The 22,783-nt window shown below is 41.5% G+C and overlaps 1 protein-coding gene across 1 annotated transcript in view; it reads left to right on the top strand.

Annotated features, from left to right (window-relative positions):
- FBXL17 (F-box and leucine rich repeat protein 17) overlaps positions 1 to 19,642 on the top strand; it is a 685,599-nt gene extending 665,957 nt beyond the window's left edge. Inside the window, exon 9 of the mRNA XM_066381970.1 lies at positions 16,757 to 19,642. Within this exon, the coding sequence (XP_066238067.1) occupies positions 16,757 to 16,897 (141 nt within the window). The 3' untranslated portion in view covers positions 16,898 to 19,642. The remainder of the gene's footprint in view (positions 1 to 16,756) is intronic.
- Positions 19,643 to 22,783: the final 3,141 nt, after the last annotated feature.

Here is a 22,783-nt window from a genome sequence, read left to right as displayed (position 1 = left end):
CTTAGGAATTAGGGTTGACCCGAAATCACCTATCAACTTAACACACTTGGTGATTTTAGTAAAAACTACTTGTATATTCAATGGGAGTCTCTAATAAGAGCAATATGTTTATGCTTCTCTCCTTAATTACAGACAGTGGTTTTAGTTATAGAAATCATTTTCACAACTTGAGTGAATTCTGGATTCTATATAGATGTGTTTCTTCTAATATTTTCCTCATTCCTTACAAGGTAATTTGGGTGCAGAACAAAACTGAAAAAGACAAAAAAAGAATCAGAGAAAAGTTGTAGGGCAAATGGAAATACAGTGTCCAAAGTTAATGAAAAATGTTTGGGTAACAGGGTTGATGGAAAGGGAGGGAGCCAGTGGCATGGCGTTGGCCGAGAAAGCAGACCTCGCCAGAGGCAGCCTGGCTGATTTGGGAAACCTCGGTGATAAAATGTCGTAGTGGAAACCTCTGCAGTGCGTGTTAATACAGAAGTTTGGAGACAGAGGGCTTGAATTATGAGCAGTGAATAACATCATAAATGTAGCAATTCTCATATGCCAAACCCTTGTGAAAAGTAGTTGGATGGAGAAATGCTGGCGCTTTTAAAAGCTCCCTTTCACTTACTTTTTTTTTTTTTAACTTCATGCAGAACTAATTTTATACACTGTTCATTTGATTTGAAAATGCCAGCGTCTGGGGTATCATTAAAGAGCGTTATTGAGGGAACCACTCTTGGCAAAGCATTTCGCTTAAAATGCTTATTAGTTCCTATGTCCCTGTAGAGTTGTAGACAGGATGGAGAAAATGTACCTCCGTTTACCTAACGCCACTCTCGCTTTGTTTGGAGCAGGTAGCCACCCTCTGCTGGGAGGCTACTTCTCCCTAGCACGTAAAGGCGCCAGGAGGGCTGTGGGGGCCACTTACTTAAGAAATAGACATAAATAGATTTTGAAAGGTCCACCCCAATGTCCTATGACCAAAGCCTCTTGGAATTTCTTTGATTTCTAGTTGACGTAAATTAGAATTACACAGGCGTGAAGAGTCCGCCCAGCAAAGATCAGAGAGGCTGCTGGGGGCGGAGAGGGCTTCTGTGAGATCCCATTGATTGTCCAGCTGCCTGCAGGCCGGGCCCTGCAAAAGCTGGCTATTATTGATCCACACCAGGGAAGTAATCAAATTAATTCGTTTCTCATCAAACTGCCATTGCCAAGACCTTTCTCCTCATCTGCCCCAATTCCTGAAGTACTTAGCTGCGGAGTGAAATAGATGGGGTTTTTTTTTAATAAGAAATTCTTTCCTGAGGTCATATAAAATCTTTGTTCTCTCACAAGTTCCTCATTTAGCGGTAGAGATATTTCGTTTAATCAAGTCAATGAGAAGCCATACAGAAAACAAATAATAGAAACCAGTCAGCTCTTTAAAGCCAGTACTCTGCTTTACAACCTTAAAATACCAAGGGCCAAGTTTTGTGTGCCCAATTTAATGTAAAAATATTCAGGAAAAATTGACCACTGCATTTTTCAGGAAGTAATTATGGTAAGAGAAAGCCTCAACATCCTAAATATTTCTGTGAAGAAAATGGAGTTTTTATCAGCTTGTTTAAGAATCATAAGCAGGAAAGCCCTATGGGGAAAATAATATAGGACGCTGTAACTAATGTACAGAACAAACTGGAAAAATCAGTTTAAGGGAAAGTAATTTGCAGGGCACGGTGTCCAGGACTGTTTTGGTAGCAGTTCAGCCATGAAACAAAGTGTATACCTGCAGTGACTCCCATCTCCCCTGCCACATACCCACAGCTGTTTTCAGGTTGCCCAGAGCCAACATCTAAGGCCAAAAATGTATGCCTTATCAAAGAAAATAAAGTGGGAAAAAAATTTTTCTCGTATAAGGCAGGAGTGGTCTGACTGTATTGGACGTGCAGTCCTAGGTCGTGAGCAACGTAACCATCACATGAACTACCCACAACGCCCTGTGCTGCCAAGGAAAGGGGATACGAGAAGTGGCGACTGAGCGTGGCTGGGGCTCTAAAATCTGAACTTATGTCCTTCACCTGAAGTATCAGCATCTTGTTTCTTTTGCTGATAAAAACAGTTTCTCCAGGTGATTTTCAAATAGGAGCACTTTAAAACACATTCTTACAGCTCTCTCCTGATTATTCCTAGTAATTGAAACAGGGAAAAACACATCAGCTGAAATATAGAGGTTACCATTCAACCTATTCACCTGAACTGCCGTGAAGTGGTGGCTGTAAGGCCTTCCCTGTGCTTAAATATTAAATCAAGAAAACATTGGCATGGAGCTTTATGGCAGAAGTTTAATTGGTGAACACGAGTGTTTTCAAATTCTATTTCATCACTTTATCTGTGGGACTTTGCACAACTTCATCTCTAAAAGCTTCAGTTTCACCATCTGGAAAATGGGGTAATATTATAGACACCCCCCATAGGGTTGTTATGAGATTAAATGAGATAGTGCAATAAAGCACTTAACCCAAAACCATGCACACTAAAAGTGTTACCCAACTACAACCGGTCCGGGGTTCAGGTCACTTGCCACCACTAGCTGATAAACAGAGACTGGGTCTGAGAGGGAAACAGGTGTCTTTATTGAAGACTGCCAGCAACTTGAGAAGACAGGCAGCATCCCCAAAGCCTGCCTTACACTCTCAGTTGCAGGACTGATAATACACTTTTTCAGGTGAGGTTAGTACAGTGGGGGCATGCAGTTAGTCATAAAGTAGGATAGCTGGTTCCCAGCATTGTAAGAGGCATCAAGCAGGATGGCCAATTCTTGGGATCGTAATTTCTTCTCCATGGTGGTTCAGTATAATTGTGGTCTTTATTGCTTCTTGGGGTCAGTCATCTCTTCAGGGGTATGAGAATGTCCAGCTTCAGTAGTTCTCCTCAGGGCTGTGGGAGCGTCTGGCTCAGTAGTTCTCCTGCATTCTGGATAGGGGTGCTAAAGAAAATCTAGGAAATAGGTGATATGTGGTGCACTAGCAATCATATATATATAGTATTGATTGTATATTATATCTCAATACTCTATCAAACGTACTCAATAAATGTTAACTATTAACTATTATTATCATTATTATTTATTCATATAGTATACATACCTCCTCTGGAATCATGTACGTGAGATTTAACCATGATATGAACCATCTGGCTCATAAAAGTCTAGCCATTAATGTATACTTTATATGCTAAGATCTTACAAAGACTCCTTAGACTCGCACAACAATTCTAGAAAACGATAGAATCTATTGTCCTAAACTGTTTAGGACAGATTAAATTAAAGTTGGACTTACAGAGGAAGAAGAAACCTAGAGACCAACAGATCTCAGTTCTTTCTTGGGAACAGAGAGAGTAAAGGTTTGCCAAGGCAGACAGCCAGTCAGTGTCCAGACCGGGGCTTGTTTGCTTTGTTTCTTCAGGAAAATCAACATCTCCCTAGAACTTTCTAAGGGAGTGTGCTGCAAATAGCTGCTTTGTTTTGCTCACTTCAGTCATAGGATTGATGTGCAGTGAAATTGTTTTTTGCTTTTGTTTTAAAGCAGAAGGAAGGACGTGCCTGCTGCTCCCCGCGTGCTGCATGGTGGATAGGCTATCCTGTTGGCCTTTGCCTGAAGGCACCCGGGGGCATCACTGCTTTGCAGTAAATAATCTCCTTGGAACATTGATTTGGTTTAAGTGATTGTACAAAAGAATTAGGTTTCAGGGTCATATTCTTTTTTAACTTATAAATAGGAAAGGTAACGACAGTATCTTAACAGAGCTCAGATTAGATCCCAGAACACCTAAGGACCTGACTTCGCAGAGTAGAAGACAGGGTGGCCGCCTGGGCTCAGGAGAAGGCGGCCTGTTGCCTGCAGGGAGGGAACCGGTCGGCTCCTGCGGGAGGCCAGCCACACAGCTGCAGGGTGTTCAGCCTTCCATGCTGGGCCTCATGAAAATTTTGTTTGGCGAGTAGTTTTTCAAATAGAAATTCTAAACTTTCCTGCTGCCAATTTTTATTATATGTTTTATTCATTTATTCAGGAACTATCTATTGAGCTGCTTACTATGTTCCAGTCACTCTGATAGGTGACAGATCAGAAAAAAAACACAGCAAACAAGATAGAGTTCCTTCCCCATGGAGCCTGCAGCTTCCTGGGGCGGGCAGACAAGCAAATGGGCAACCACAGTGCTTGAAGACCATACATTAATTTTCAAAAAACAGCGCCCAGAATGATCTTTCTTCTGCATAAAGAGCTGCACTTCCTACCACGTCTGCTTTCAGTGATGGCTCTCTGGAGTCCCCGTTTTCTGCCACTCTGCTGTCCCATTCCTAAAGAGAATGAACTATGAACAGTTGTCTTTACTGTTTCACTGCTCCCCACAATCTATTTCCATCCTCATCATGCCACCACCTCTGTTCTTTTCAAAGTCACCAGAGACTTCCCTGTCACCAAATCCACTTCTCTGTCCACAACCCGCTTCATCTGTCAGCAGTTGCACCTGCAGGCTGCCTGCACCCTCCTTTGTGAGGACGCTTTCTCTCGTCTGCCACGGCACTGCGCTCCTGGCCTTTCTCCACATCGGCACTGCCTCTCTGTGCCTCCACTTCCTCGTCCTCAGTGGAAACAAACCAGCACCTATCTCATAGGCTGCTGAGACGTCTCAGTGCGTTAATATGTGTAAAGTTTCTTACATGAAATAAGTGATAATTGGTAGCTCTTATTTGTGGTGGTTCTTAGCGTTCTCATTCCCATCACTTTCCTTTTTAGAATGTAAGATCCATGAGTTTTTCCTTCTATGGTATATTGCCAAGCCCTAGCACCGTGGCTGGTATGGTATAGTTGCTAAACAAATATGAATTGGATGATGGACGGATGGATGGATGCCGGCTGGCTGGCTGGACAGATGACTTGGTTGGACTGTGTTTCCCATCTGTATTCTGTGTGATACCCAGTTTCCGAGGAGGTTCCGCAGAGCTTCAGGAATGACAGAATGTTTAAGAGGGTAGGGGCCTGGGCCTTGCTTGCACCTGTCAATCAGAGCAAACCCACTTTTACTGCTTGCTTAATTTATTTATTTATTTATTTGGTGACAGGGAGGGAGATAGAGACAGACAGACAGGAAGGAGAGATGAGAAGCATCAATTCTTCATTGAGGCACCTTAGTTGTTCATTGATTGCTTTCTCATATGTGCCTTGACTAGGGGGCTACAGCAAAGTGAGTGACCCCTTGCTCAAGCCAGTGATCTGGGACTCCAGCCAGCGACCTTGGGCTTCAAGCCAGTGACCATGGGGTCATGTCTATGATCCCACGCTCAAGGCAGTGACCTCGGGGTTTTAAACCTGGGTCCTCCGCATCTCAGTTTGACGCTTTATCCATGTGCCACTGCCTGGTCAGGCACTGCTTTATTTGTTTACTGTATTTATTTGATTTGCTTATTTATTATATTGGTTTGCAGAAGTATTGTATAGCTAAAAGCAAGTTTGAGAACCATTAGATCCCACTGCTTCTTAATAATTTGATTATAAAAAGCATCTAGGCAGAAAGGAATAGCTAATGAGTAAGAGGGACAACCCCTTGGATCTGGTGCCAGTTTCCTGTAGCTGGGGATTCTTAGTGTAGCTGAAGCTCTGGGCTCAGGACAGTCACCGAGTCAGCATCTGATGTGTGACTGGATGCAGCGTGCTCCAGAGGCTGACCTTGAAGTGCTCTGACTTATGCACTTTATTGTGAAAACAAAAAATATCACTTGTTTTATTTAGGGTTGTTGTTTTTTATGTATAGATTTACAGATGACTTGTATGCAGAATAAAATTTTGCCAATAATAATTTTGTTTTAGGAAACAGATCAATTTCATAAGTTCTGCCTGATGGAAACTGCAATTTTAGAGAGAAATTCTGTCATCAGGTGTCCAGTGGTGATTACCACTGCCATAAGCTTTCTGTAAGAAAATAAAAACTGAAATCAAGAAAGCCATTAAACACAAAAGAAAACACATCTTTTAGTTCTCAGAGTTTTCTCCCTCAATTGTGTTTTTCAGCTTAGTTTTGCAAGTTTAATTTAGAAACATCCAGATGTGTTCCATAAATACATTGCTCTTACCACTCACTTAGTGACTCCATTAATTATCTGAGTAGGGCTCAGGTTTTCTCAAGCACTCCATGGTTTGCTGAACTACTTGGAGCATGGCAGATGACTACCCAAGAGGCTCGCTCCATCCTGGTGTCCCACACATGTCTGTTTTGGCCTCCATCTTCACTGAACATGCAAATCTATTTTTAAAAATGTGCAGATCCGCATGATGGTTCAATTCCATGGCTGTCGGTGTGCGGCCATGGAGTGCCTATGCAGGCTGCACACCTTGAGCTTAGACTTGGCTTGAAATATTCTTTTTAGTGGAGGATCACTTGGTGAAACAGGGAATGAAAATGTCACTAATTTTTCTCTCTGACAGTGTGGTTGTTGGACTCCTGTCACACTAATCTCTAATTAGAGGCTTCAGGTTAGCCAGCCCGGAGCACCGGCTCTCACTTAACACTGCAGGTGCTTCTGTGATCCGCATCCTCTGGGTTCCTCGCTGCTTCCTCACTGTGCTAATTCAAGGGCAGAGAAGTGATGCTAGTGTTAACAGGCAACCCACATTTCGTGAAAAAGAGACAGCATGAAGCCAGGCCTGTTGTGATATTGACAGAGCATAGCACTTCCAATCATTGCAGATTCTGAAATGGAATGACTACATTTGACAAAACTGACTGAATTTTATGAGTCTGCCCTGTCAGGTTCATTGCATTCTCAGTTATCTGTCTCCTTCTATGTTTTCAGATTTTTAGATGAGCTTTTTTTTTTTTTTTTTTTTTTTTTTTTGCAACCCAGGAGTCATATCTCTTGCCTCTATATTTAAAAATACCTCTTTAAAGGCCTCAGGCTGTCAGTAGGAGGCTTATGTATGAAGCGTGGTGTATTATGGGTGGCCTGTAATCAGCTGACTCTCATAGTTAACAGGTGGCTTGTAGGCTCCAAAAAGATAATCCATTTTTTTCTTTAAGTTCATAACAAATCCATAGTCGTGTGTGTCCTCTACCATGTCATGAGTGGTCCACTGAGGAAGCACTAGGTTCATGTGAGAACTGGGTTTTGGGGAATTTTTTCTTCCCTTAGTTCTTGGGAAGGTCTGGTAGCTGTCTCCTCTGGCTACACCCAGCTAGAAATCTAACACTAATACTGAAGGAGAATAAACCAGCGTGGATTTATCATATTCAAAATATAAACATTTTGTTTCAGGCTGTGATTAATATTTGGGAGAAAAAATAGAGATGAGCCCGTTTCTTTCTCCAGAACCCCTGTCTCAGAGTTTAATGTGGGGGGGCATCCTAGGAAGTAAACTTGTTACCTTTCAGTGATCTTAGTTCAGATCTTGCCTTAGACTCCCAAGTGTAGAAATCATCAGCACCCTAGGGGATCTTTAGTTGGAAACTTTAGACCAGCAGTTCTCAATCTGAGCTGCACTTGGAAATCTCCTGGGCGCCTTAAAAAATACTGATGCCTGGGTCCCACCCCTACAGGATTCGGATACAGTTAGTCTGGGATATGGCCTGGGCACTGGAATTTTTAAATGATCCCCAGGTGATTTTAATGAGTAGTTGGGCTGAGAACCACTGTATTCTCTTTGTAGTTTTGGTTGCAGACACAGTTAATTCATCCCACATCCGTACACATGGACCAGACGTGTGTTTACACATGAGTCGCTGTGCGATGGGTGCAGAAGGCCTGGGTGTGGCTGAGGAAGGAAGGGAATGGGCAGCTGCCTGCAGGGGAGAGAAAGGAGCAGCCAGAGCACTCCAGTTCACATCCAGGATCTGTTTCACGCCCACATCAGGCTGGGGAAGACCCTTCCCCTCACCGTGGGCCCTGCCGGCAGCCTGTCCGTGCCTGCTTGGCCACGGCTTTGCCTCCTGCAGACTGCGAAGAAGTTTAGCCTTACTGCTGGAGAGAGAGAGAGGTGAGGTGAGAGATTATAGCAGTGGTGCTGAACTCCTGGTGCCCTGGGCCTCCCTGCTCTGACCATAGAGAAACATTACCAGGATGTAGCCCGTCACCCACACAGGGACGCGAGAAGCCCTGCCACAGAGGGAGGGGATAGAGTCATAAACGTCTGCCTGGGCCTGTGGAGTGCGTGTTGCTGGCTGAGCAGTGTCCTGGGAAATCAGTGCATTGTCTACTCTCTTTTTTTTTTTTTTTTTTGCTAGTGTTCTATTTAAAATATTTTAAACTGCACTTAGATGACTCATCTCATTTACATACAAATTTGAGCTATTACTAAAATTCACATTACCCTTATTTTATTTATTTTAATATGTACCCTTCACAGGGCCAGTGGGCACTTGCTGAAAGAACAGTTGGGTCTCATTAGAATAGACATTGTCCAGGATGACTTCTGCGGGCACTTGGTGAATGCCAGGTTCTGTAATAGCCAGTGCAGCTTTCCAGAGAGCCAAACCCAGAGACAGGCTCCTGAGGTGTATTGCCCGAGAGACAACACTCTGCCTCTGGGCCCCCAGGAGTCAGCCTCTGGGGCCGTTAGCAGTGAGTGACATTGCCCAGGGAGTCTGTGAAGAATGACAGACCACTGTGAGGGCAAGAGCCCTGAATTAGGAGGCAGGAGCTGAGTGTGCTATTTGCAAGACCTTCTCAGACACAGTGTGGGCTCCTGACTCTTCTCACCTGCAGAGGCGGGGGCATCCATTTTCTTCGCCAACTCCCCTGCTCAGAGAAGTGCTATTTGAAACAAGAACTCACTTCTGGTGTACACCAGAGTGTGCTTTAGGGACTGGAAGAACTCTGACTACAAAGCAAAGGACAGATCAGTTGTTTTATTTGCGCTTACTGGCAAGTTTCCTTTTTCCTGGAGTCATATGTGTATACGTAGTGCGTGCCGTACCCAGGATGGTGCCTCTGTGTCCCTCACAAGTCCAGTTGAGCGTCACTTCTTTTGCAAATCCCTCTCCACCCCCTGGAGAAGACCGGGTGCCGATCAGGTTGTCCTCCCCCAGCACCCTGCACTTCCCCTAGAAAACACTCCTCGGGTCTGCTGATCCTCGTTTAGTTTGCTCGTCTTCCCTGCTCTACGAGGGTAGCCATTCTGCTAAGGGTCTCAAAAAAACACTCTGCTGGGCAAGAGAGAGGAAAGACAGCGGTGCAGTTGGTGGCAGGGCAGCTGGTCCGGCCAGCAGGCCCCTGCTTGTCTTGCAGCTTCACCGTGTCCCCATCGTACTTGAAAGTCTCACACGACCACAGCCCACGACAGAGCATCCCGAGTCCCGTGATGCCCATATGCCCCCAGAGCAGCCATTCGGAAGAGGTTATAAAGGACTTGGAAATAAATTTATATGTAAACAATTATTTTTCTTAATTGTTGATGGAAAAAGGCTGTCAGTGAAGCTGTGTGACCCTGTGTGAGATGCTAATTCCCTCTGAGCCACAGTTTTCTGTAACGGGGGCATTAGTGCTGAGATGCCTGGGAAACAGTAGATGCCCACTGACTCTTTCCCTTCTCCTCCACTCTTACTGGGATGTGGATAGAGTTTTATTTTGCCCTATTAGTCATTTAGGTGAAAAAGCACATTACTTTCAAGCATTTCACCAAAATAAACCATGCTGAAGAAAAGAAATGAATTTGACTTATCCCTACTACATGAGAACCTGATACTAATAAGGAAATGTTTCTCAGGGAGGAGCCCAGGGCAAGTTTGTTTAGAGACTGTTTCCTCCCCGGGGACTGTGCCATCCTGTTGCAGTATTATCTACATGCTCCCTGGGACACCAAATGTCAAACACCACTGTGACAGTGAAACCAACAACAGCAAAAAGCCCTGCAGATTTCCAGTCATCCCCAGGTAGCGATGAAGTCACGTGGAATTGATGAAGCCCAAGAAATCACTGGGTGAAAATAGTGTTGTTTTGAGTCAGGAGATCTGTCCCCAGTTCCTGCTGTGTTCCAGATAACTGTGACATTACAAGGGACCTAAAATGTCACAGAATTTCTAAATCTTCTGTGGGGCCCTCCTGGGCCTGACACCCTGGGCAAACTGCTGATGCTCCAAAGGAAAGTATTAAATCTCCTGAACCATGTGGGGTTTTGCAGAGTTTTGGAAACCGTCTCCTGTCCAGTGACCATTAACCTGTTTCTCAGTCTTACCCAGCCAGTGTAACATACCACTGATCTCCAGTAGTAAGGCTGCCTCAATTAATCTGAAGTATAGCCTAGTCATTTCCTGAGTACTTCCCAATAGCTACATGACCCAGCTGAATCACCATCAGTGGCTACTTTGCTCTCCTGTGCAAAATTATTGGAAACCCCAGGGAAGGTGTATCGAGAAAGAGGCACCCAGAGAGTGGTACAGAGAATCACCCAGGGTATATGATTAAAGGAGCTTGGAGCTGCCATATCTCAAGGCTTTAGAGACTACCACCACTGTAGATGGAACCGTCTGGGCACCAAATGAGCTTATCTTTACAATTTCTGATGCAGTATTAATAGGTGGGGGGTTTTTTATTCAGTATGCATCAATCAACTACCATATTGATTTAGCCAACAAATATTTATTGAGTATCTACTATGTGCTGGGCATTCTCTAAGCGCTAGGGATTTTGCAGTGAACAGAAACAGCCAAAACTCCAGTCTTATGAGCTTATATTCTAGTGTATGTAGGTCTGAAAACAAAGGATTACAATACTCCTTGTTGTCAAGTAACTGATATTGCAGGAATAATGCAATACATTTTATTGTTGTTGGCATTGGTATTTTAAATAGTGCTCAGTTTTGCAGAGAAACTTTCTCCATGAAAAATAAAAAGTGACTCTAAGTGGTTTACAGGCATGCCTCAGAGGTATTATGGGTTCAGTTCCAGACCATTGCAATAAAGGGAGTCTTACAATAAAGCAAGTTGTAATCTTTCTGCTGGTGCGGGGTCTTGCCTTTAATTTGTGAAAAATGCAACATTTTGGATGCACAATAAAGTGAGGCTCGGTAAAACGAGGTGTGCCTATATTATGCTACTAAGTGTGATTTTCATATAGTCATGTGACAAATATTCCCCCAACAGTAAATATGCCCAATTTTATAACATGAGTCAATGAGGAAATAAGAATCTGTTAATATAAATGGATTATTCAGCAAATTTGATCAGAAATTCTGTTTTTTTAACAATAGGTGTCATTGGGAGGTAGCTCGGGCCTAGGCTTGCACTTACCTGGAACTTTCTGGGGAAAGGACTCATACAGAGGTGCAGAAACGTCCGCGGGCTGGATGGGAACCCTGAAGGGCCTTCTCATGCTTCCCCGGGAGCAGCAGTAACCGGATGAAATGGAGGGGGGGGCACCTTCAGTAGCACAGCAATTTGCCTCACATTTTCAAAAAGTGCTAATAGATGTTAACTCAAAATAAGTTAAAATACCAGACAAATTGCTACTACATTAAAAAGAGTTGTAATAATTTTGAAAATGTAAATTATGGTTATGCAGTCTTTGGAGAGAACTATAAAATTCAGTATTTCTTATACTTAAAAAACAACAACTCTGTGGCACAGGTTTTTTGTTTTGTTTTGTTTTTTTCACTTTAGTCACAGTAATTTCTTCAAATGACACCACTGCATATTTCTTTAGGAAGGTACTCTGCATTTTTCAAACTACATATGTAATATAGGAGTTGCCACTGATAGTTTTCAGCAAGAGGAAAAGAAATTGAATACCGAAAACCAGAGATCAAAGGGTAGTTTTTAAAAAATTTATCTTTATGTTTCTTTTTTTATATTTTGTACATTTTATGAGTCGGAACAGAAAACGGTTCTTTTGATTCTAGCAAAAGGAGTTGTGCGTGGCAAACCGTCTGCAGGCTTGTATGTTGGTGTAATTATCTGGAATAATGTGGACCCTCCTGGTGTCTCACACTGCACTCCTTTAAGGAGCCGAGACACTCCGTGAGTCTGTACAAAGAGGTGAACGTAATTTGTACTTCTGAGTAAATGAAAAGAACTTTAGTATAAAATTTGTCACACTGTGTCACCAGAAGACCCTGTAAGTAAAAGATAGAACTTTACCCAGTGGGACCACATGCATTTCCCTGAATAACTTCTACCAGACAAAGCTCTAAAACCGATTATTTGCATCCCCCCCACTGCTTTGTTTTCTAGAATTTACACAGCATAGTTAGCATAAAGGTTGCTTCGAAGACACATCATATTCACAGAGGAATTCCAGAACATTTTTCATGCAGCTCTACAAAGCCAAAGTGCTGTCTATTCTTGCCCGTGACCTGTGAAATCCAGAGAATTACCACAGGCTATATTTTCAACTCTAAGTGTATCTTACTTTATAGCAGAGAAATAGGTAAGTTGAATTTTGCTAAATAAAAGGATATATAAAACACATTAGGAGAGCTGACAAAATAGGTTAACTCTACCATGAAAGTCTTTACTGAAGTGAACAATTATTCTCTAATTTATATACTTCATGAATCCATGTCTTCATGTATCAAGTTTGCTTAAGGTGAATTATATCTCTTCCTACAAAACACCACATGGAGATTTTTTTTAATTGGATCTCTAAAATAAATTGCCCTTATCACAGACCCTTGTAGATTTTAGAGATGATGTATCATAGAAAACAGCCCTATCTTTCTGGTGGTTTTAAGCATTTTCTCTTCTCCATTCTTTTTCGTCTCTTTTCAGTTAGTTGTTCCCTGAATGCTAAGTGGCTCGGAGCACGTTACTTTCTTTGCAGTGTGATACAGATTGTCTGAGAGTCCTCTCTGACCAAGTGACTTCAGCTCTCCCTTAGTGAGATCTCATCCTGAGGGTTAGTTTATGGCAGGTGGGAGGCAAGTCTGACTGCAGCATGGGAGCCTCAGGTAAATAGAGAGTGTGCTATTGAGGGGAGTTCTGGGATCTCCTCCAGAGAGCGTTACGATAAAACAGATTTTTCTTCTATATTTAAAATTACTTCCTGCCCTGTGATTATTTTATTTTGAATATTATCATTAATGTTATAAATCTTCCTTTTATTGAAGATTTTTAAAAATTTATTGATTTTAGGGAGAGGAGAGAGAGAGAGAGAAGGAGGGGAGGAGCAGGAAGCATCAACTCATTGTAGTTGCTTCTTGCATGTGCCTTGACCAGGCAAGCTCGGGGTTTTGAACTAGTGACCTAAGTATTCCAGGTCGATGCTTAATCCACTGCACCATCACAGGTCAGGCCAAAGAATTATTTCTGAACTATCCCAGAAGTGGAACAATATTAAGCATTACTACAGAAAATTCATTGTCCTAACGTATTGCTAATTAACTCCTTCATTCAATAATCATGCCTGTGTAATATTAAGAGCTACAATTTGGGGGCTTTTTTTTAAGTCAGTCACAGTGTTAGGCATATTATTACAGTTTTTCCTTATAAAAGTTCTATGATGTAAGTACTTTTATCCTGTTTTTACAGTTGAGGACTTCAAATCTTAAAGAAGTAAAGTGGAACCCAGATACAAACCTGTTTCTGGTTGACTCTAAAGTCCATGGTATGAGCCACGGTGGCTATGTTTCTTCTCTGCACCTGCACAGCTGGGTAGCCTTAATAATACAAAGCAGAGGCTTTTGTTCATGTGGAAGAGATAGGCAAGTAAAGAGATGATGGCAATACAACTTGACAGTGCTTAAATAAAACCCAAATCTTACAGGTGCGCAAGATTTGGGTACCTAACTCAATCTTATGGGAAAATAGGATTGCTTAGAGAAGGCTGCCTGAAAGAGAGAATTCTTTTATTTTTTTAAATTTTTCTTAAGTGAGAAGTGGGGAGGCAGAGAGATTCCCATATGCACCCCAACTGGGATCCACCCGGGCAGGTCCCCTACCAGGCGATGCTCTACCCATCTGGGGCCTTGCTCCATTGCTCAGCACTGAGCTATTTTAGCACCTGAGGCATGGCCATGGAGCCATCCTCGGCACCCAGGGCCAACTTGCTCCAACCAAGCCTTGGCTGTGGGAGGGGAAGAAAGAGACAGAGAGAAGGGAGAGAGGGAGGGGTGTAGAAGCAGATGGTTGCTTCTCCTGTGTGCCCTGACCAGAAATCGAACCTGGGACATCCACATGCTAGGCCAATGCTCTACTACTGAGCCAACTGGCCAGGGCTGAAGGAGGGAATTTTTGAGTTTCTCAGGAAATTGTTGGTCTTTGTGATTATTAGTACATTAGTGTCTATCATTACCTTGCTCTTAGATTTCTATTTTTCATTTATAGTTTGCTATTATTTTATCATTCATTCACAAATAATTAGGCCTGGCTCATAGATACAAAAATTATCATGGCTCTTGTGGATCTTACATTGGAGCAGGAGAGACAGACACTAAACAAAGCAATCAGGCCCTGGCCGGTTGGCTCAGTGGTAGAGCGTCGGCCTGGCGTGTGGAAGTCCCAGGTTCGATTCCCGGCCAGGGCACACAGGAGAAGCACCCATCTGCTTCTCCACCCCTCCCCCTCTCCTTCCTCTCTGTCTTTCTCTTCCCCTCCTGCAGCCAAGGCTCCATTGGAGCAAAGATGGCCTGGGCACTGGGGATGGCTCCTTGGCCTCTGCCCCAGGCGCTGGAGTGGCTCTGGTCGCAACAGAGCGACGCCCCGGAGGGGCAGAGCATCGCCCCCTGGTGGGCGTGCCGGGTGGATCCCGGTCGGGTGCATGCGGAAGTCTGTCTGACTGTCTCTCCCCGTTTCCAGCTTCAGAAAAATACAAAAAATACAAAAAAAAAAAAAAAAAAGCAATCATAACCTAACTTTATAATATCAGTGCAGTGCAGTAAAAGTAGGCAATACTGGAAGAGTGAATAACCTGGAAACTTTACCTTATTTGGGGAGGAGAGCAGGGATGAGGCAATGGTCAGAGTTACTTGGAGAAATGGCATTAAAACTAAGAACTCAAGAATGAGTAGAGTGAAAAAGGTGAAAGGGAACATAATATTGTGATAACTTTGCATAGTAACAGATTACTAGACTTGTGATCACATCCTAAAGTATATAAATGTTGAATCACTATGCTACACACCTGAAACTAATACAATATTGTATGTCAAAAATAGTTTAATAATTTTTTTTAAAAAGGGTAGGTAGGAAGTAGGCATGATAAGGTGGTTTCGAGGGGGAAGTGTATTAAAAAGTATTTCAGGTAAAGAGACCATGTGCAAAGTCCTTGAGGCCAGACAGAACTTGGACAGCTTGATAATCTGCAACTATGTCAGGTAACGAGACAGTGTAAAAACATGCCTGAGAGGTAGGACTAGATGATGATGCATGACCTTCTAACTAGACTGTGATCAATTGCCTCAACTTAGGCAAGACTTAGAACATAAATTTAAATTTAAAAAAATTACGTTGCTTAAAAATCCTCTTAAGACCATGAGTTCATATTCTCAACTCTAATTTGTATATGTTTTTCTTTTTTATTCAAAATTATTTTCTTGTTTTTGAAAGCAAAATTTTATGTATCATATTTATATCACAATAAGAATTAACTGCCTGTTTTGTTTGAATTTAGAATAAAAGTTGATCTACTTACAATCAAAGTTTAAATATGGAAATATCCTGACAAAGATTAAGTATCATCAACCCAATGTGAAAACATCAACTTGCAAATTTAAAAAAAAAGAGAGATTATATAACTCAGTTTTCCAAATCACTCAGAAAACACCACATTATTTCAGAGCAGTACAGACAACTAAATGTCATGGCCATCATGCTTTGAAGCAGACTTTCAAAGGCAAACTACAAGAATTTAATGTTGTTTAGGTTTTCCCTGGTGGTCCTGATCTTTTCGATAACGGACAGACATGGAGTGGAGAGAGCACAGAAATATGTATCACTGCGCCTTCAGATCAGCTTACCCCGTATAAATGAAATATTGATGTATTTGAAAATGCCCAAGTGCTCAATAAAGATTTTAAATAAAGCTACCTAAAAGTTGTGGTTCTTAGGTTAATCGTTTATTTATCTAAAGGATGAAGGGAGCTGTCTACTTCTGTGATATGAACTGCAATCAGCTTAAAAATAATTGACAAATTAATCTCTTCACAGCACAGCAATTGTAAAGGTGTTGGTTTTAATTAGGCCTGTCTGATTGCCTTGTCTAATCAAAAATCAAGGTGGTGTCTTTGATGGTTAAGGTCTAGTGGGGCCATCCCTGCCCTGCCAGCCATGTAGGTTTTAATTATTGATTCTTCACATTTCAGCCCTTTTCACAAAGGGACTTGAAGTTTGCAGTACCTTAACATTTAAGGAAAGAAAAGTAAACGTTTTCCCCAACACTTCTATCTAGAATCTTGTGAATCCTCTCCACTGATCTACAGTTTTGTCTTAAAAAGCCTGTCAGGTTGATGATGACAAAGTCAGATGCACATTCAAAGGCTCTCTTACTGCAGCCTTACCCACCAAACCCAAGATCCTCCATGGTCACTGTTAGGATCTCGGCAAGTCAGAGGCACTTATGCTTCTAGAAAACACATTCAGTTTCTTCACACTGTATATCTTTTTAAAAGTCCATGAGGGCAAATACACTGCTTAGGAAGGCAGAGTGAGCTATCAGACGAAAAGGGACGTGTGTCTTCTCGCTCAGCACTTCCTCCCACCACTGAGGAGTGAGAGGAGGGCTCCTGGTGCCATTCTGCGCACACCAGCGAGCGTGGGGAGCAGGTGCTTTCAGTGGTCCGAGTGCATGACAGCAACTCTTCTTTGGTTACAGGTCAATGAAGTGACAGTGGAGCAGCTGGTACAGCAGTACCCCCACATCACCTTCAGCACCGTCCTCCAGGACTGCAAGAGGACCCTGGAGAGAGCCTATCAGATGGGCTGGACCCCCAACATGTCCGCCGCCTCTTCCTAACACCCCTGCCCAAGCTCAGGTCCCCTTGGATCATTCAGCGGGGTGAAGAGGAGTATAGATCTGGGGTGGCTGACCTCTTGGAAAGGTTTTAACTGTCACATGTCTGTGTGTACCTGAATGTGTATATTTGTGTCTCATTTGCATATTGCATAGCATAAGCGCAATTGCTGTGTATTCCCAGATGAGCTGGTTTTTATCTTAAAAGTTAAAGATTTTAAAAGCCACAAACCTTTTCATTTTTAAGTTCAAAGGCTTTTTTCTCTAAAAAAAACAGTTTCTATTATGGAATAAAAATAGTGAATCTATTATTTTGAGCTTCTAATTCCTGCTACTTGGTGATGTCCCATAATGAGGGCAGCCTCTCTCTTTTCCGATGACAGAAATTGTGCACTTCTGATGACAACCAGAACATGAGTGATGTACACTAGTTAGAAGCCTGGAAATCGGTACTTTTCGAAGTTTTAAGCGCACATGCGCGCGCGCGCGCGCGCACACACACACACACACACACACACACACACACACACAGGTTTTCTCTCTCTCTCTCTCATGCACATGCACACCAGGGCAGTTTCTTTCTAGGTCATTTTCTGACGTGGGGCATCTCTGAGACAGCGTGACGTCCACCCTGGCTCTGCCTGACTCTATACACACGTGGACAACTTGCTCTCTGGTAGGTAACTTAGGGACGAGAGAGGATAAAGCCTTTTGTGGAATTTTTATATGGAGATAACAATCCCCTGGCCAGCTCACAGAAGTTAATTACTCATTATTCTACAAATGCATTCTGTTGAGTACTAAATGTTTTAATGGAGTTTTACATTAACATTATGTTAGCTTTTATTTCATGGGTAGTAACTGGTCTGGATATGTTTTAATGATATTTGGAGCTAATCTTAGCATTATCCACATTAAAGCCACCAATATAATTAATAGTGTGAAGTTATTTTTAAAAAATCTACAGATCATTTAATTATTTTTGTTAATTTGGGTAATTATGAAATTATATTTCTGAGATTTGGGGGTAGTCATTAATAGAATATTAATGAAATGTAAGTAGACACGTTTTTGTTTTTTGGGTTTTTTGCTTTGCTTTGCTTTAGGCTTTAGAATAAGTTTTTTGGTTATATGCATGTTATTTTTTGAATAGTTCTTTTGCTCCTGCAAAGGTCTATTGCTGGTTGTTGTGTGTTAAAAAAAAAAGTTTAAAAATCTTTTCATTAAGATTGTTTACACTTGTCAGAAATAAGCATTTCTTTGTTTAAATAATGACACCTTTCAGTTAAGAAAATATCTATTAGTAAATGAATATGTGTTTTGATTTCACACATCTTTACAATGAATTCATAGTAGGGACTCAGGCTCCAACACCCTTTCCTGTGTCTAGATTTACAGTCAAGACAGCAGGGAGCCTTTCTATGCTAAAGAGATTATCTTTCCCTGTAGAGTGAGATACAAACCCTGACTTGTGAGTTTGCTATTTATTCTTCCCTAGTGTGGTCATAGCTCTTTTTTTCTTTTTTTGGTCTTAACAGATATACTAAGGTTTGAGTTTCACTTTCTGTAAGTCCCAGTATTGCTAAAATGAGTCTAGCTGTAAGAAACAAAAATACCTTTACATTCAAATGCCGTTCACTTATTTATAATGATTCCAAAAATATGTAAACAAATTGTTTCTTTTGATTATGTTAACATGTTTCTGTTGTGGCCTTTTTTTTTTTTTTTTTTTGCTTTTAATACAAATCAGTTAAAATCTAGTCAATACTCACCAAGGATACTTTTTCCATCACTAAGTGGATTACTAATTTAAATTGAAGGGAATAAAGTTTGTGTAAGAAAAAAAGGCTGTTAACTATTAATAAACTGCATTTCTTCTTACATATCAAACTGTATTGCTCTCATTTCCCCTCCACTGAAAACTATCTTAAATCATAATATTTTAACTGGTTTTTAATCCAAAACTAATTTATAAGTGTGTATAGTAATAGTAGCTTGAGTGAAAAAGCAAAAGTTTAATTTTTATATATGTCACACTATATTTTAAATAGTTAAAGAAAGGGTAAAGAAGGAAGAGCCACCGATGATAGAGACGGTGCCACTTCGGCTCAAAGTTGTGATGATCTTTGCAGTGTTACAGTGTGGTGGTCAGATGTTCTCAGAAGTGTGTAATTGATTTTTTTAAATGTTGCATTGTTTGAATCTAAAGTACGGCACTATAACATGCTTTCGCTTGGGGTGGGTGGGGTGGGGCCTGCACTTATACTCTAGGTGCTGACTAATCCAGAAAGCCTGATGCAGCATAACCTGGAACACTGCTTTGGTACATTTGTAGAAATCTGTAGACATATCCTATCCAGCCTCAAAGCATTAATCTCAAAAAACATCCAGAAAAAGCATTACCTTGAGTGATCCTGTGATGGTTGTTGAATGTGTTCTCATTAGATGCTTTGAAATGAGGCTTAAAATGATTTTTCTGGGCAATATAGAGTTTCTTTCTTTCTTTTTTGCTTAGAATGTCATAAATGTATGTGAACATGTTTAATGCAGGGCTTTTTATCCTCTCCAAAATGTCAACAGTATTTTCAGAATAAAGACTATGAAATATATTGCTGTAGTGGAAAATTCTGGTCATTTGTCTTTAATGTCTTTTTGAGTGGATAAAGGAAATTTACCCAGTTTGTAGTTTCTATATTTCTGTGAATCTTTTGACCTTGCAATGGGTTGCAATAAAAGAGAAACAAAACACTGTGTCTTTTGTTTTATTTAGGAAACAATGACTGGCCTCCATTGATGCTGGTTGGGGATGAGGCATGCAGTGTTCTGTGGGTCAGTGTCCTTGTGTGTTTCACTACAGACTTTCTATAGGTTTGACTAACTGAAAATAATAAAGGAGACTGAGTTTAGGAGTTTCTAATTTGTCTAGTGATTGCTGAGATAAGATTAAAACTCAAGGGTTTAAACAAGTGATTTGTTTAAAATCCCATTCCCTAAAAACTCATTCATTTACATAGCCATTTAAATTTTTTTTTTCAGAAGTAAATAAATACATCCATAGAGTAAAAAATACACACCAGGCACTGGGCATTTAAAGATCCCACCCTCAAGTTGCTCAGAGCCTCGCAAGGAGACATTCTTGGAAACTAGCACTAGTATTGGAGTACAACAGGTATAACAATGGTCACAATTAAAGGGAGCACAGATAGAACAGAGTAACAGCTTTGGGAAGGAACAGCTTCACAGAGGAGGAGATTTTTTTAATTAAATTTATTGTGGTAAGATTAATTAGGAACGTGTTTCAGGTGTATAGTGCTGGAATCCATCACCTGTATGTTGCCTAGCACCCCGAGTCTAGTCTCTTTCTGTCGCCCTCTTCATTCCCCCCACTCCCCTTTTCCTCTAGTAACCACTCTACTGTTGTCTGAGTTTGTTTGTTTTCTTTGTTTATTGCTTTCTGTTTTGTAGGAATATGGTATGAAAATATACAGAGTTAGAATAACAATCAGAGACAGAGGCGCCCTAGGGTGAAAACCCTGAGCAGACCAGACTCCAGGGGCCTCTCTGACCCTTTACTGGAAGCAGCAAAACAGCAGGGAAAGATTCAGGAACAGAAATGTTCAGGCTCTCAGAACAGATATTAGAAGTCAGCATGTTCCTTGTCCTTTTCTTCCCCCTCTGAAAATTTCTTCTATCTGCTCCTTGAGTTACTTGTACTGGCTAATAAATATCCGAGTAAGGCTGGGGACGGGGCTTCAGTCCTTTGGTCTGCTGACCGGGGCTGTTGCCTCCCCTCGGCTCTCAGAGCATTTCATCTGGTCTCTGGGTAGTTGGTTGTCGCTGCGACAGTTTCATATCCCACATACAATATGACTTTTGTCCTTTTCCTTCTGACTTAATTCATTTAACATGATACTCATGATCCATACATGTTGACACAAATGGCACATTTTGTGGTTCTTTCTATGGCTGAGTAGTATTCCATTGTAATATCACTCACAAAAATTAGGGGATATTTTAGAGCATCATACTTATTTTGAAATACCCCCTAATTTTTGTGAGCAGTACATATATGTACCATATCTTTCTCCAATTATCTGTTGAAGGACACTTAAGTTGTGGCCATGTTGTGGCTATTATGAATAATGTTACAATGAATATAGGGGTACATATATCTTTATAAATAAGGGTTTATGAGTTGTTTTGGGTACATACCCAACAGAGGGGTTGCTGCGTCATATAGTAGCTCTCTACTCAATTGGTTGAAGAACCTCCATACTGTTCTCCATAATGGCTGTACCGGTTTACATGGCCACCAGCAGTGAATGAGGGTTCCCTTTTCTCCACATCCTCTCCAACACTTGTTATTTCCTGTCTTATTGACAATAGCCATTTTAACAGGTCTGAAGTGGCATCTCATGTGGTTTTGATTTACATTTCCTTTATAGCTAATAAAGTTGAGCATCATAATGTCTGTTGGCTCCCTGTATGTCCCCCTGGGAGAAGTATTTGTTCAGGTCCTGATTGACTATCAAGCATTGCTAAACCTGAATGCCAGGCTCCTGACCAATAGGTAGTGGAGATTAGCTCTGTATGAAGCCAAGTTTACACAGGGCCATGTCTGCATAGGTGGCAGTGGTGAGAGAACACACTAGTGTCACCCTTCCCCTCTCCTGTGCTGGGAGCATCACTTTGCATAACTTCCTGGTGTCTACCTGCCCATCATTGGAATTTTAAGTGGAACAGCTATCTATGTGGTGCTGAGACAGCTATGAGAATTCTTGTGGAATATTTGTCATGTCATTACCACAGGAATCAAAGGACCAGTACCCTGTTTCGTAAAGCAATGGAGCCCTTTTATTATCACTTCATTTTTAATTATACTCGTAAGTCTAGTATCAAAACATTTGTGTAATACAAGAGACTTCTCAGATAATGTGACAATCTATAGCTGAAATAAATAGTAAGTTAGAGTCAAGCCTATCTATTTCATTATTTGAATAAACCACAATTTATTCACCCATTCTCCCAATGGTGGGTATTAGGTTGTTTCTTACTTAGGGCATTATTCTTATTAAAATGAGTCTCAGTTTCTTGAGGTATTTAGTAGATACAATTGTAGCAATATAGCTCCTTCAGTCCTTCCAATGCAACCAAGCCCAGGAAATAAACTTCAGAAAACTAGAATCTCAAAGAAGTAACCCAAATTAGCATCTCCTATGATTCTCCTTGGCTAATAAAACATTGTTTCGGTTCCAGCAGCCCAAGAAATGAGAAACATCTGAAGAACAAGCATTGATTTGGCTCTTTTGTTCACATTATAAACATAGATGGATGTTTCTTGTGCTTTTCCCACAGTTTGGCATCACTTGAGAGATCTGGTGATGAGAGGCATCAATGTAGAGTGGTCTGAGGATCCACGGCTAGACCAGGCTGGTGCGAACCACTGAGTGGCTTTCTCTAGCCTGAAATCTTCTCATACAGTGGCTGTGTGTGTATGCGTGCATGTGCGTGAGCACCTGTGTGTGCACATGCACGTTCAGGTGGTCACACACACTATTTAATCTTAAATGATGCCTACTGAATGCAGTCTATTCAGCCTTCTCTCTTACAGGTACCCTCATTATTACACAATTTCTGTCACTGGCTTTGCTCAACTGTACATTAATGGCATGTTTGGTCCACTTTCCTGCTCTTTTCCCGGGGCTGCCATTGAATGCTACTGTCTTCGTTTCTTCCTATCTACTTCATTCTTAAATTAACCAAAGAAGCCAAGAAAATTAGTGATCAGAATCTTCATGCCTGCAAGGATTAGTCATACATTTGAAAGTGATTCCCAAACACAGAATGGGGGGGGGGGGGGGGGAGATGGCGAGCAGAGAATTAAATGAA

Source organism: Saccopteryx leptura, chromosome 4, assembly GCF_036850995.1.
Source record: "Saccopteryx leptura isolate mSacLep1 chromosome 4, mSacLep1_pri_phased_curated, whole genome shotgun sequence".
NCBI lineage: Eukaryota > Metazoa > Chordata > Mammalia > Chiroptera > Emballonuridae > Saccopteryx > Saccopteryx leptura.
The sequence above is the reverse complement of the archived record's forward strand: the minus strand, read 5'-3'. Positions and strand labels throughout refer to the sequence as shown.